Source organism: Grammomys surdaster, unplaced genomic scaffold (genome assembly GCF_004785775.1).
Source record: "Grammomys surdaster isolate TR1022 unplaced genomic scaffold, NIH_TR_1.0 126248, whole genome shotgun sequence".
Classification (NCBI taxonomy): Eukaryota; Metazoa; Chordata; class Mammalia; order Rodentia; family Muridae; genus Grammomys; species Grammomys surdaster.
Genome location: NW_021621048.1, coordinates 6646451 through 6661339, shown reverse-complemented (window position 1 = coordinate 6661339; position 14889 = coordinate 6646451). Strand labels below are relative to the sequence as shown.

At 37.9% G+C, this 14889-nt stretch overlaps 1 protein-coding gene across 1 annotated transcript in view; it reads left to right on the top strand.

The window, feature by feature from the left end:
* Rasa2 (RAS p21 protein activator 2) overlaps positions 1–14889 on the top strand; it is a 90968-nt gene that overhangs the window by 30581 nt on the left and 45498 nt on the right. The window contains exon 5 of the mRNA XM_028758977.1: positions 10472–10548. Coding sequence (XP_028614810.1) covers positions 10472–10548 — 77 coding nt within the window. The remainder of the gene's footprint in view (positions 1–10471; positions 10549–14889) is intronic.

The window sequence follows — 14889 nt, the reverse complement described above, 5'->3', positions numbered from 1 at the left end:
GAAATATATTGTTGAGGTTTCTAAAAAGCTTAAGTCTCTATGACTTAGAAGTTATTTCTAAGGGAATCTTTTCTTTCTTTTTTTTGTAATCTTATTTATTAAATACAGTAATGATTGTGAAACCATTTGCAAGGGGATAACTGCAAGCAGGATTCTTTGTCTCTTAAGCAGGCTATAATTTGTTGCCATGACTCAGAAGTTTAAGACAAGGAGAAAAAAAGCATACCCACAGACACTTTGCAAATAGAGTTTATCTCCATTTCTTCGTAACCTTTTATGCAATCTCTGTGATTAGATTCTAAAAAAAAAAAATAAGTATTTTGTGCTAAAAATCTCTTCTTAAATACAAAATATAGTCAAGTACTTTATCTGTTTTATCTACTCTACCTCATTTTAATCTTCTTTCTTTCCATTTGACCATAAGTATCTTTCAGCTCTCAGTAATACAGCATTGTCAGTGCCCAGGGAGAAGCCATGTGAGGATGTAGAACAGGCTGATAGTGTTTTTATATTTTCACTTTAATGACTTTGAGCTTCACTTCAGTATAAGGAGAATAAAATTCACCATGCTTGACTCTCGTAGATTGAGAATACTTTTTGTTTTTGTTTTTTTTTTTTTGTTTGTTTTTTTTTTGGTTTTTCGAGACAGGGTTTCTCTGTGTAGTCCTGGCTGTCCTGGAACTCACTCTGTAGACCAGGCTGGCCTTGAACTCAGAAATCTGCCTGCCTCTGCCTCCCAAGTGCTGGGATTGAAGGCGTGCGCCACCACTGCCCAGCTGAGAATACTTTAAAACTTAATTTTGAGCTGGGTTGTAGCTCAGTTGGTAGAGTGTTTGTCTGGTATGTAGGAAGCCCACAGTGCCATCTTCAGTACCAGTCCAGAAACTCAATGTTGTCCATACAAATTTATAATCTCAGCACCTAGGAAGTAAAGGCAGGCTTTTAAGGCCAGCCAGGCTGCATAAACCCTTGTCTTTAAAACAAACTAGCAAACAAACAAAAAACTGTTAGCTTCTATACAAATGTAAATTTATTACCACTACTCAGTCTGGCGGTGCCCTTGTAAGGGTCTCTGTTGCTGCAGTGAAACACTGTAACCAAAAGCAAGTTAGGGAGGAAAAGGTTGATTTGGCTTACACTTCAATTTCCAAAAAAGTCAGCACAGGAACCCAAACAGGAAAGAAACATGGAGACAGGAGCTGATTGCAGAGACCATGGAGGAGTGCTGCTTACTGGCTTGTCCCTCATGGCTTGTTTACAAGTCCCTCTGCTTTCTTATAGAAGCCAGGTTCACAGACCCAGGAATGATACTACTCACAATAGGCTGGGCCTTCCCCCCATCATTCACTAAGAAAATGCCCTACAGCTGGATCTTTTTTTTGTGGTTTTTCTTTTTTGTTGTTGTTTTTGATTTTTCGAGACAGGGTTCCTGGAACTCACTCTGTAGACCAGATTGTCGTCGAACTCAGAAATCTGCCTGCCTCTGTCTCCCAAGTGCTGGAATTAAAGGCGTGAGCCACCACTGCCCAGCCCCTACAGCTGGATCTTATGGAGACATTTTCTCAGTTGAAGTTTATTCCTCTTCAAATAATTCTAGCTTGAATCAAGTTGACATAAAACTATCCAACACAGGTGCATTTCTAATATGGCTTTACCAGATTATCCATTTTTGTTTTTTGACACATGATTTAAAATTTTTTCCATTCACAACCCACGTGAGAGACTAGTCCGGTGTTAGCCGTTTGACGATGCTGCTCATGTGTACCTGAGGTTGGCTTTGCTCTTATGACTCCCTAACACTGGGATTGTAGGCATGCACCACTGCACCCGTCTAACCTTTCAATGATTTGAGCAAAAGGAAAGCTGAGAAGGGATTTTGAGATTTTGATCTGAAATGGAATTAATTAGAAGATTCATTACAGCTTGTTTATTAAGTCCATTCTTAATGACCAGCATAAATTTTCTGGGGAATTTAAGAATTTGATTTTGAAAATTTAGAACTCTATGTGTTCTTTATGTGAATCTTGGAGATAATACCAGAAAACTGGCACAGGCTTTTATTTGAGAATATATATATAAAACCATCACCTCTGGACCCTGAAAATACTTAAAGTAGCATTTATGTTTTATATATAGTATTGGTATTTAAAATTTTAGTACTGTTTGCTTTCATGACCATTAGTCATTAGCCTTCCCAGAACTTTTATCTTAAATGGTAATTAGTAAGATTTACCCACTACTTAAAATAGAATTTAAAAGAAGAATGCTGTAGGAGGTGAAGTGGGAGGGAGGGATAATACTTTTCAGGCCAATATGCCATCATTGGTAATATTATTATTTAGCCTCAAACAATCTGAAAATACCACACTAGCCTTGTGAGTATAAAAGATTTGAAAACAGCTCACAATTAATACAAAGCCTACTCAGTTATTGTTTGTTTACCCTGTATAAGTTTTATAACTTTTTTTTTTTTTTTTTTTTTTTTGGTTTTTCGAGACAGGGTTTCTCTGTGTAGTCCTGGCTGTCCTGGAACTCACTCTGTAGACCAGGCTGGCCTCGAACTCAGAAATCTGCCTGCCTCTGCCTCCCAAGTGCTGGGATTGAAGGCATGCGCCACACCGCCCGGCACATTTTATAACATTTTTAAAGGCATGACAAAATAAAAATAGATGACAATATAGAAAGCAATGAGATTACATTTAGTCAGGACTCAATCTTATGATTACTTTTAGTAATTATAAAAGTATGTACCAAATACAGTTGTGAGTATGTAATATACATTATCTCATTTAAAGTCCATAGTAGCACAATGAGTTGGTAATATTAACCTCATTTTACAGATTATTTTAATAGGATTTTAAAGGGTGCAGTGGCTTATTTAGTCATAGAAACTGTGATTCCATTAGGGATCTAATTCCTAATCACAGCTCTGTACTGTCTTTCAGTGATGTATACTCTTAGTTATAAAAAGAATTCAACAGATTAGAATCACTCAGGTAGCATCAAAATATAAGAACAGAGGCCTACCCAAATTAGTGGACAAAGGGGATGCATTAGAAAGAGCCTAGGGAGCTTTCTGAATCAAATTACAGGAACTTTCTTGGGAGTGTGAGCTGCGCAGTTACCAGACATTTCCATAGATACTGCATGGTAATTGGCAGTTAGGTCCTTACAATAGCCCACAAGATTAAAACTCACATAAGTTAAAAATGATCCTTGAAGTGACTTTAAGTCCTCATAAGATGGTTGACTGCCACAGAGAACATTAGTTTTTACCTGGGGCTTTAATGAACAAAAGCTGTGTAGTGCCATCCTAAGCAATGGGCCCCAGCTCTGCAGCAGTCCATACCCTAAGGCAGGTGGGGACAGAGATCCACTGATGGATTTCTTTCATGTTTATGGCATTATTATTATTTAATCTTTTTTTACAGTCCAGACTTTATCCCCCTCCTTGTCCACCCTCTGACTATTTCACCTCCCTCCCCACCCATACACACACACACACACACACACACACACACACACACAAGTCTCCAAGAGGATGTCCCTACCCTACCCTACCCCACCCCACCAAAATCTCCCCACTCCCTGAGGCCCCAGGTATCTTGAGGGTTAGGTGCATCTTCTCTCAACTGAGACCAGACCCGGCAGTCCTCTGCTACATGTGTGTCAGGGGCCTCGTGTCTGAAAGATCCTGGGGGTCCAGATTACTTGGCTTTTTTTTACCTTTCGTTTTGAAAAATGAATAGTTAATTTTTTCTTTCACTCTCTTTAAAATAACTATATACTTACAAAACAAAGAGTGTAGCGATAAGTTAAACTGCTTTGACTCCTGGTGGGTTGCCACTGGCTGCACTTGTCCAAGAGCTCTCTGGATACACAAATAAAAGACACACACACACACACACACACACACACACACACACACACACACACAAACGCGCACCAGTTAATTTTGGTAGGCTTCGACTAACTCAATGTCTGGGCACTTCTAAACCTCCCCGTGGCTAGCAAACACTCCCCTCTGGTATTCCTGACTTAACATCTTTTAAAATTTGTATTTCATCCCTGCTACCCCAAACCCAATTGGGGAAGTGGCCCCTAGGGCCACTTTTCCAGATTCTCACGTGCCAGTGGGCCTTTAAGTTTCATCTTTTTGCTTCCACATCATGGCAATTCCCTGTCTCTCCCCTCTTCCTTGGTCCCTTGCCCATGTAATCTAAAAGTCCCATCTCGTCTCCTTGTCCAACCATTGGCTATGTGGCAATTCTTTATTATGAGTCGAAGCCAGCTGGGGGCAGGGACCCTCAGGTCTGGAAGCACAGCTTTTGGGAGCTGAAATAAGACAGAGCATTAGAACCAATTCACAACAAAAGAGAAAAAAGATTCTGGAGGTGTGTGAGGGGAGGAGTTGTGTGTGATAGGTGTATGTGTGTGCAGGTGCCTTTGTATGTGTGAGCTTGTGTATTTAGAGACCAGAGAATAACCTTGGGTGTCATTCTTTTTTGTTTCTTTTTTCTTTTTCTTTTTCTTTTTTTTAAAAAGTAAATGTAGTTAACTCTTTCTTTCTTTCTTTCTTTCTTTCTTTCTTTTTTTTAATTTTTATTTATATGAGTAAACAGACACACCAGAAGAGGGCACCAGATCTCATTACAGATGGTTGTGAGCCACCATGTGGTTGCTGGGAATTGGACTCAGGACCTCTAGAAGAGCAGTCAGTGCTCTTAACCACTGAGCCATGTCTCCAGCCCCCTTGGGTGTCATTCTTAAAGATACTTCATCTTGGTTTTTCAGACAGGGTCTCTTAGTGAGACCTAGAGATCACTTTTGCTAGGCTTGCTGGTCAGCAAGTCCCAGGTATCTACCTGTCTCTGCCTCCCTAGTATGGGGATTACAAGTACACCACTACAACCATCTGTTTTTGGTTTTGGTTTTTTTTTTTTTGAGATTATAATATATTATTTCCCCTTTCCTCCTTCCAAGCCCTCCCATATATCCTCAATGTTCTTTTTTAAATGTATGACTTCTTTTTTCATTAAATGTTGTTCGGGGTGTGTGTGTGTGTGTGTGTGTGTGTGTGTGTGTGTGTGTGTGTATACATATATTCTTAACATAATTACAACCTACTTAATGTGTATAATACTAGGCCGACTGTTAGGTATCAGTTAACCAACTGGTGTGATCTTCCCTGGGTAAGTGCTTCCCCTGCCAGGGTTGGGACCTCCTGAGCTACCTCACCCCAACCCACAATGGTGTGTCTGTTGTCAATCCTTGTTCCGCTTGTATTTAGGCAGTCATGTCTGTGAAACTTGATGGGTGTGCCTTCTCATGTTACTAGGAGACATAATTTCATAGCAAACTCCCTGGTCCTCTGGCTCTCTCAGTCTTTCTACCCCTCACCCCCTTTCATAATGATCCCCAAGCCTTAGGTGCAGGAATTGTATTATTGATGAGTCTGTTGGGACTGAGCTCCACAGCTCTGAATTTTGTTAGTTGTGGTTTTCTTTAATGTTCTTAGTCTGTTGTAAAGAGAAGTTTCCTTGATGTGCAGGATGAGGATATAAGGGACATATTTAGAATAGATTAGATAGCCATCTTTTTATACACTTACTTTCCTGGATAGCTAGTGGGAGTTAAACTCATCCTCACGAGTGCGTGGCAGATGCTTTAGCAATTGAGCTATCTCCTCATTTAATGATTCTTAAAGATGTTACCCATTCTTTTTGTTTGCCTGATGAGAGCACATATCTCTTGTTTTTTTCTGTGAAATCACTCATAGTGACTCTTAAAATGCTATGTTCATCTGTAAGTCTCTGTGTCAATATAGCTCATCCTCATCCTCAAAGATCTGACTCAAAATTTACAAAGAGAAGTTGGCTAAGTTTGGGTCCCCTGAAGTCTGGTGCAGTTGGAGGAAACATTGCAGGGCAGTACATTCTGGAGTTTGGGTTAGGCCTGTTTGTTTAGGGGATTGAGTGGAGGAAATTATTAGTATCTTTATCTCAGAGAGGAAGCAGTTTAATTATCTGTCATTACCACTAATTAGTATTTGTAACTCAGATCATTACGGATTTGTTGCTGGAAGATCACTTATGAAATGAGGGTCTCAATATCAAGGACCATCTGCCTGTAAAGACACAAAAAGTGACATGCATAAGTGTGGTTTACTCCTCAAATGAGACGAGCCTACCAGTAACTTGCATTTTATACCAAGTCAATTGACATCTTATCTTAGTCTTTTACTTTGTCATTTTCTTATTAAAGTTATTATTTTCTTTTCAGAAGCTCATGATAGCAGTATTTAATGAATGAATTTTCTACCTTTTTGGACAGAATTTTAATAAAAAAGTACTTTATGTATATGAATGTTTTACCTGCATGTATGTCTGAACCACATGTGTGCCTAGTGTCTGTGGAAGCCAGGTGTTGGACCCTCTAAAACTGGGGTTTCAGACACTTGTGAAATACCTTGGGGGTGCTGGAAATTGAATCAAGGTTCTCTGCAAAAGCAGGCCGCGCTCTTAATTGCTGAGCCATGTCTTCAGCTCCTTGACAGAAGTTTTTAAAATATTTATTTTATGTGCATGTGTCTGTACCTGGGTATATTATGTGCAGCACATATGTGCAAAGCCCACAGAAGTCAAAAGAGGGCATCAGATCCCCTGGAGGGTACGAGTTGGATGTGGTTGTAAGTCCACTGTGTGAGTTCTGGGTGTCAAATCTGAGTCTTCTGCAAGAGTGGTGCATGCCGTTCACTCCTGAGCTGTTTCTTCAGCCCTCTTTTCTATCTTTTTAATAAAATACAAATCTTTTTCTTGATTCTGTTTTTTGCTACTTTCCCCTCTGGGTTGAACCTTTTTCTTTCGAAACCATTGTAATATGCCTTGGGACTCCACAGTGAGTCTGAGGGAGAACACAAATGGCTCTGGCTTCTGAGGACTTGATGCCCCTAAGCCAGTGGGCATTTCCAGTCTTTCCTTCCCTTCAGTTTTTAATCAGGGCTTGATTCTGGTTGACTGTTTCTCTGGTTTTGAAGCATTCTCTTCCTTAAGTTCCAGTCCTGGTTTTGATCCTGGTTATGATCCGGGTTGTCATTCTGCTCCACTTGGTGTCCATTTTCCTTATTTTCTTCCATACAAATAATGATAATGCAGCCATCCTCTTAGCTGTAAGATGCTGGAACTCACAGCCTGTAAGCATTGTTCCATTCTTTGCTTCCTAGGTACCACAATAAAGAACATACTTTGCATAAGACTGTTAATTATGGGTGGTGTCTCACACAACTTGTACAGGCAGCAAACCTGCTTGTTATGCCAGATGTAATGTTAGTTATTTCCTTTTGATGCAATTACTTAGTCTTACCTAACAGGATAATCTTGACCATCTGGATCATACCATAAGTTATTTATTGGTACAAAGTTTTTGTTAATGACCTTTGTTTTACTGTTCTAAACAACCATTTAAGAAGAAATCAAGACATTAAATACATGTTCAGTTAAGGGATCATAAATACAAAAGCATAACTCATTATTATCGTAGATTGATTTTAAAACTTCATTTATCAATTTGTGTATGGGAAGTAACAGAAATGAGCCATTCTATCTCTTTTTTAATTTTATTTTTTGAAACAAGGTCTTACTATGTAGTCTTGATTGGCCTGGAACTCACTGCAAACCAGTCTGCCCTCAAACTCAGATGTGCTTGCTTCTGCCTCCTGAATGCTGGAACTAATGACATGCATGGCCACTGTGCCCCGCTCTTTATCTCATTGTTAAATTATTGTTTAAGGAGAAAACTTTCTGTAAAATATTGCCATCAATATAAGAGATGTTATAAAGTAAAAGTTTGTCTTTCATCTGACAGGCAGTTGATTATTTAGATGGAATTTCTATAAATAAAGCTGTATTAACTGTTGTAGTAATGCATGCCTGAAATTCCAGCTACTCTGGAAGCTGAGGCAGTAAGGTTATCTATCTACTCTGACAAGTTCAGGAACAGCCCAGTCAGTATAGCATGACTTGATCTCAAAAACAACCAGTAAAAATCTGTCAGGAGCCACAACATTTTGTTGTTGTTTGTTTGTTCATTTGTTCCTTCCCTCATAAGTTTTTAAAACCAAATTGAAACACACAGAGTTCTTTTTAATTTGTTTTTAAGATTTATGTGTTTGTATGAGTGTCTACATGTGTGTATGTGCACCATGTGCATATTTGGTACTCTTGGAATCCTGAGGAAGCATCAGGTGTCCCAGAGCTGGAGTTACAGACATTTATGATTGGCTCTGTGGTGCTGGGAATCAGACTGGGGTCGTCTGCAGGAGCACTAGTGTTCTTAACCTCAGAGCAGTCTCACCAGCCCTGAAACATTCTCAGCCACTTTTAGCCATTTTTATGAGGAAATTCTTAATATTTAAATGTTTTATGATTTAAAGACTCTCTAGGTGTGAGGATTTTATCTTTATGCATTGTATTTTGCCTGTTCTTACAAACTATGCATAGATTTCTGTGCATCTTTCGATACCAGGAGCTAGCAGCTGCTCTGAGGTTCCTTTTATTTTTTTGGCTGTCTCACTAGTGCCCTGCTGTCTTTTTATTTGTCCAACTGATGTCTTTTTAGGAGTTTTTGAATCTGTGACATAAATGTCTTTCATAGGTTTTAGAAATTATAAAACAACTATCTCTTGATTGTCCCTCTCCCAACTTTCTGTTCTAGTACTAGTTTTACTAGTACTAGCACCAGACTGTTTTGCATGTGTCAATGTATCTAGGTTCTTCCCTCCTCTGTGCTTCATCATTAGTATTTTCTATTGATGAACCTTTCTCTCCTGTTTATTCTTCTTCAGCTGTGGCTGACCTGATGTAAAATATATCTCATTTCAGTTACTTTATTACTTAGCTCTAAAGTTTTCATTTAATTCATTTCATAGTTCCCAGTTATTTTGCTAGATTTTTCACTTTATTTTCTGTCAGTTGTTGCTTTTTTCTCTATTTTAATGGTTTTTATTGTTTTAGAAATAGATTAGATCCTGGACATTTCTTGAGAGACATTTGGGAGTATATAAAAGGTTTGTGTTTTAAACTAGTGAAACTGCTTTAGCATGCAGACGTTCACTCAGTTACGTAAACTGCCTTTCTTGCCAAGTAACACACACATGCTGGCATGACAGAAAATGTAGCTTAAAGTTCCAGTTGAGTAATACTAGAACTTACTACATAGTATAGACCTTTAAGGTCAGTATCAAAAAGCAGAGGTTGTGAATGCTAAATGCAGGAGTCGTGAAAGACCTAGTTGGTAAGATATGTATGATTTTATCGGTGTTTATACCTAGATTGTTCCTGGACTATTTCTCAGTTTAGTTCCAGCTCTCATAACTGCTTGATTTCTCATTGATGCCTTTTATTATAATAGAGCGTACCTCTCTCATACAGACCTTTACATTATGACTCATAACTGTTGATTGCTCACCCTGTAGTAGTCATTTAGCCCGAACTTCACAGCTAATGGTCCTGAGATTCAGTCTCATAAGACAAGTCCACATAAAGTAGTAAAGATGATTCAGATTCTCTTCTTTGAGTTGAATGTCTAAAAGGGCTCTGAAGAGAAGCTGTCGATAGAGTGTAGATATCCCTACCTCTGATATTACCACTCAGTACACCAGGCCCTAGACATCACACCCCAAGATCTCCACTTGACACTGTGGGGATTTGTCTTGTCAGCTATGTGGAGGTAATGCAGCACTAATTGTTAACCAGTTTAGAGTTGCTCATCGCCAATAAACAGAAGAGATAACCAAGCTCTGGGTGACATTGTTCCTAAGATCTTTCTTGAGGAAGCTGATGGCTTGGATTCCTTAACACTTACTAAATTGTGCTTTCAGCTCATCTTTTACCAGCTGTGTGTCAGAGAGAACTCTGTTGTATCCCAATCCCTCCATCAATGCCTTGCCCACATGTTGTCACTCCTGCTGTCTCCCTGGCTAGCTTGTGAGCTTCTGGTTGGTAGTGACAGTGTCTTAATTATTTGTTCCTATCTATTCCCATAGTACTTCCTAAAACATAGCAGATAGTAAATCAATCTTTAATAGTTGATAGAAATATGTTTTAAAAAACTGATTCTTACTGTCTTTAACTTAATTTCATAGCTTTAGAAATCAATTTCTTTATTTTTTCCAAAAATATAAGTGCAATCTTTAAGGAAATACTGTGGACGTTGCCATACATAAACATTTATTAAGCGGCGTATAAAGTTCCTAAATTTCTGCATGTCATATTTCATACAAATAGACTGTTTTCTCTCAGAATTTTGACATATACATTGTTGATTCTTAGCCATTTAACAACTAAATGTATGCAGAGACATGTGATAGAGGCTAGTGAATAACTAAGTATGTGGGCCATTGGATAGAAGGACATTGTAATAGTTTGTTAGAAAAAGAAAACAGACTGAGTTTGATGTTTTCTTTCTGTCTTAGGGAAAAGTTCACCTTGAATTAAAACTGAATGAATTGATAACAGAGAACGGGACCGTGTGCCAGCAGCTTGTTGTACAGTAAGCATATCTTTTATATTCATTTATTTATTATTGCCAAAACCACCTAGAAATAATTCTCTATGTTCTTGACTAATTTTTTATTTTAAATATTTTAGAAACTTGAAAATAAAACTCTCACACATCACTTCTTTAGCAAGCCAATAATCCAGTTGTTTTTTTTTTTTAATTTAAGCCACTCAGGTTATGGCGAGTTATTATTCAACTAAGTTTTAGTGAATGTGGGCTAAACAACTATATAAGCATTAAGGTATGACAGGGTCATAGGAAAAAGCCTCTGACTTCCTAGCCGTGGAGACTTGGAAAGTGTTTCCAGAGAACATCTTCTCTGAGCACTCAGTCACTACACAGAGCTTTAGGGACGCAGGGGTTGGGGTGAAGAGGTCACATGACATGTCAGTCAAACTAAATTACCACTCTTGATTGCCAGCACTTTTCCTTCCTTGAAGTTCTTAGTAGTCTGACTGTGCTGTGAAAACATGTTCTAGCTTAGTCTTCTAATTCTTCCCTCCATAAGCTACCAAGCATTTCTCATTCTGGAACCTTCTGTGTCTTTGCCTCAGTTGACATCTAAATGTCCCCTGAAGTTATGAGGTTCATACCCACATTCCTTAGGGTAAGAGATTAGAGAAGTTGTTGTTTTCCTATCACTGCTCTGCACTGTAACTCACTCTCCTAATGATGAAACCCCAGTTCTTTCAAGGACTGCCTTTCTATGGTATGTGTACTAACACTATGTGATCCGAGGTATTCATTTCTTTTCTGCTTTTATCAACTATCTTGATGCATAAATAATATAGACTAAGTGATTTTTGCTATGTGTAGATAAATTCCAAACAGTGTGCTTATTAAGGCATTTTTTTCTAAAAGTTTTATAATAGTGATAGCTTTTAATAAATAAAATAATAAAATTTTCTTACTTACAGTTTTTGTCTTACTGATTTTCAAATTCAATTTGCCTATTAAAAATAGTCCAAAGCCAGGCATTGTGGTATGTGCCTTTAATCCCAGCACTCAGGAATCAGAGGAGGTGGGTCTCTGTGACTTTGAGGCAACCAGGGCTACATAGAGAGTTCTAGGACAGCCAAGTCTACCCAGAGAGACCCTGTCTTAACAAAAGAAAAAGACAGTCAAAAAATTGTGTGCAGACTTTACCCCCAGACTGAGAGCCCATAGTGGAATTTTTTGGACGAGGCACTTCTCCTCCCTTCCCTGCTTGGGTTAGTTATTCTAGTCAGTCATTTAAAGTACTGTTAGTTGGATTCATTTGTCTTATTTACATACTTGTTTAGGTTTTACTCTTTGGTCCTTGGTTTAGGTTTTTTTTAAAGAGTTAGTTTTTATTTATGTGTATTGTGTGTTTGTGTGAGTGTATACCATACATGTATAAGTCCTGACAAAGGCCAGAGGTGTTGGATCTCCTAAAGGTGGAGTCACAGGCTGTTGGGAACGATCTGATATGAGTACTTGGAACTTAACTGGGGTCTTTCTGGAAGAGTATCAAGGCTCTTACCTGCTGAGCATTTCTCCAGCTCCCTGTTGTTGTATTTTAGGATGTAGAATATTAGCATGATTTCAGAAGAAGAAATTGTATCAGAAAGCATTATTCATAGATGTAGTTTAGTTCCCTCTTCCTCACACCCAGCTAGCTCTAGGCAACCACAATTTGATGTCTATGTTTGTTTGTTTGTTTTACTTTTTCCAAAACATTTAGCCTTTTGTGTCTGGCTTCTTTTACTTAGCATACTCCTTTTCATATTCATTTACATTGTTGCCTATAGTAGTCATGAATCTTCTTTCTAGTGTTGTGTTTCCTGATGCTAGAGGCACACAGGGTTCTACCACTGAGCCAAACCCTAGCCCATTATTTTTCCCATAACTTGACAGATAGCTCAACCAATGTACATGCTGTTTAAGCCCAATCTCACACACTTAAGTTTCATGGCTAGATTTCAGCTTTGGACATTTATTTTAATTTTTTTAACTTGAGATTGTGGATTTACAAAGATAGTGCAAACAGGTCTTTGTGCTCTTTACTTAGTTTCCCACAGTATTTACATGTAACATGACTAAAATAAATTTGTATTCATACACTTTGTTGTGTATATACCACTTTATTTTATGCATAGATGTATGTAACCACCACCATAATCAAGAGACAGTACATAATGTCTTCTGAAAGCTTTTAGTCATGCTACCACCTGATAGTCACACTCTTCTCTACCACTACCTCAACCTTTCCAAACCTCTTTTCTGTCTCCAAGTCCATAACATTGTCATTTCAAAAATAGTGTGAGAGCTGGAACTGTACCTCACTAGTGGAGTGCTCCTTATATGCTGAGGTCCTGTGTTCAGTCTTGAGTAAAATGCACACAGACATACGCACAAAGAAGTAGGAGAAATCGAATCTAATTGTATAGCCTTTGAGATTGGGTTTCTCATGCAAATCTATATGAATGATGTGTAATCACTGTAAAAGTCGATTCTAGGGGACGGATTTGCTGGAGTTGCTACAGCTCCATGATCTAAGGGCACTCACTGCATTTGTAGAGAAACTGGGTTAAATTCCCTGCTCAAAACCATCTGTAAGTCTAGCTAGGGGAACCTAAGAACCTTTTCTGGTCTCTGTAGGCACCAAGCAGGCATGTGGTGAACAGGCATACATGCAGACAAAACATTCATTTATACACATAAAATAAGAATAATTTTAAAGTCATTTCTTGAGTTGGAGAAGTGACTTTGTGGTTAAAAATGTATATTTCTCTTACAGAGGTCCCAAGTTCAGGTCCCAGTGCCTATACCAAATGGCTGACAACTGCCTGGAACTCTATAGCTCAGTGCATTAGATGCCTATACACTCATGGATACATAGCATCCTCCCAATACACATCAATAAGTAATAGATAAAAAATAGTTTTAAAGTTCTGTGAACTTTTGCCATTTATTCTTAATGTAATTATTGATAGGCTTAACTGTCTTGTTTCTGTGTACTGTCTTCTATTTCCTTAATTTACATGAACATAAGTTAAAATTATGTTTTTATCTTTAGTCTTTTTCTATCTATAGTATCTTATTACATAGGTCCTTTTAAGTCGTTGTTTTAGATATTAAACTGTGTACATAAAGTATAACTTCCTGTTGTCAAAAATGCACCAGTTACAGACATCTTGCCTCCTCCTATTTTACCCTCTCCTCACTCCCATTTTTAATATATTTTCGTATTAAACATTGAGAATTATGCCAGTGTTAGAATTCTTTGCTTCAGGCATCTAACTTAATTCAGAAAAAAAGGAAAGCATAGTATTATTTACCCATTTCTCTGTGTGTGTGTTCTTTTCTTTCTTCTTGAATCAACATTCCTTTTGTCATTCTGTTTAAATAGCTCCCCTTCCCCTTTTTTCCCATTGTTCTAGGGTAGATCTAGGGTGGCAAATACTCCTCCTTTTCCTTCTCAAATGTTTTGAGTTTTCTCTATATATGCGCACAAAGTAAAACTAGTTCCTCTCTCACCATCTAAGCTTTGGCTCTGTGTGTGTGTGTGTCTGTGTGTGTGTGTGTGTGTGTGTTTGTAGTGATAGCATTAGTTTTTTGATTGGTTGGTTGCTTTTTGGTTTGGTTGATTTTTAGTTTTCTGCTTTTTGCTTTTTGGTTTAGGAACAAGTGGACATTAGCTTATGAAGGTTTGTTCGCTGGGTGCCCTATTTCTTGCCCTCCTTTGGAGGCAGATTTCTGAAAGACATTTTGTTTAAAGATACAGGACTTTTGGGGAGTTGGTATTTGCACAGGATTATACACAAATGTGTACAATATCAAAATTTGACCAACAGATACTTATAGGATAAAAAAAACCATTTTACATATTCTCTCACAGTTTAGTACCTGCTAGCCATGTATGGCTATTAAAGACTTGAAATATGACCTATGTGACTGATTTTTTTTTTTAAATTTTAACTTAATAGCCAAATGTGGTTAGTGGCTACAATGTTAATACAGCTCCAATAGAAACCAGAACGCCTGGAGTCCTGTTAGGCAATGGCTGATTCAGGGCTGACATAAGGAAAATGTAGGATGAAGCTAGAATATCTTATGAAATTAAAAAGTAAGGAAATACTCCAAAAAATAATAGACAGATAGATACAAATGAATGAGAGACATTGAAATCAATCTGAATGAACTTCAGATGGCCAGTTGTGGGACAGTTTCAGTTTTGAGTACAGCCTCAAAATTAGTATTACTAATGGACTAAAACTTGAAGAATAAAATAAATATTCATGAGTCACTTCTGATAAAAATAAACACAATTGTGTAGATACATAGGAAGAAACAGTTCCTTTTCCTTAT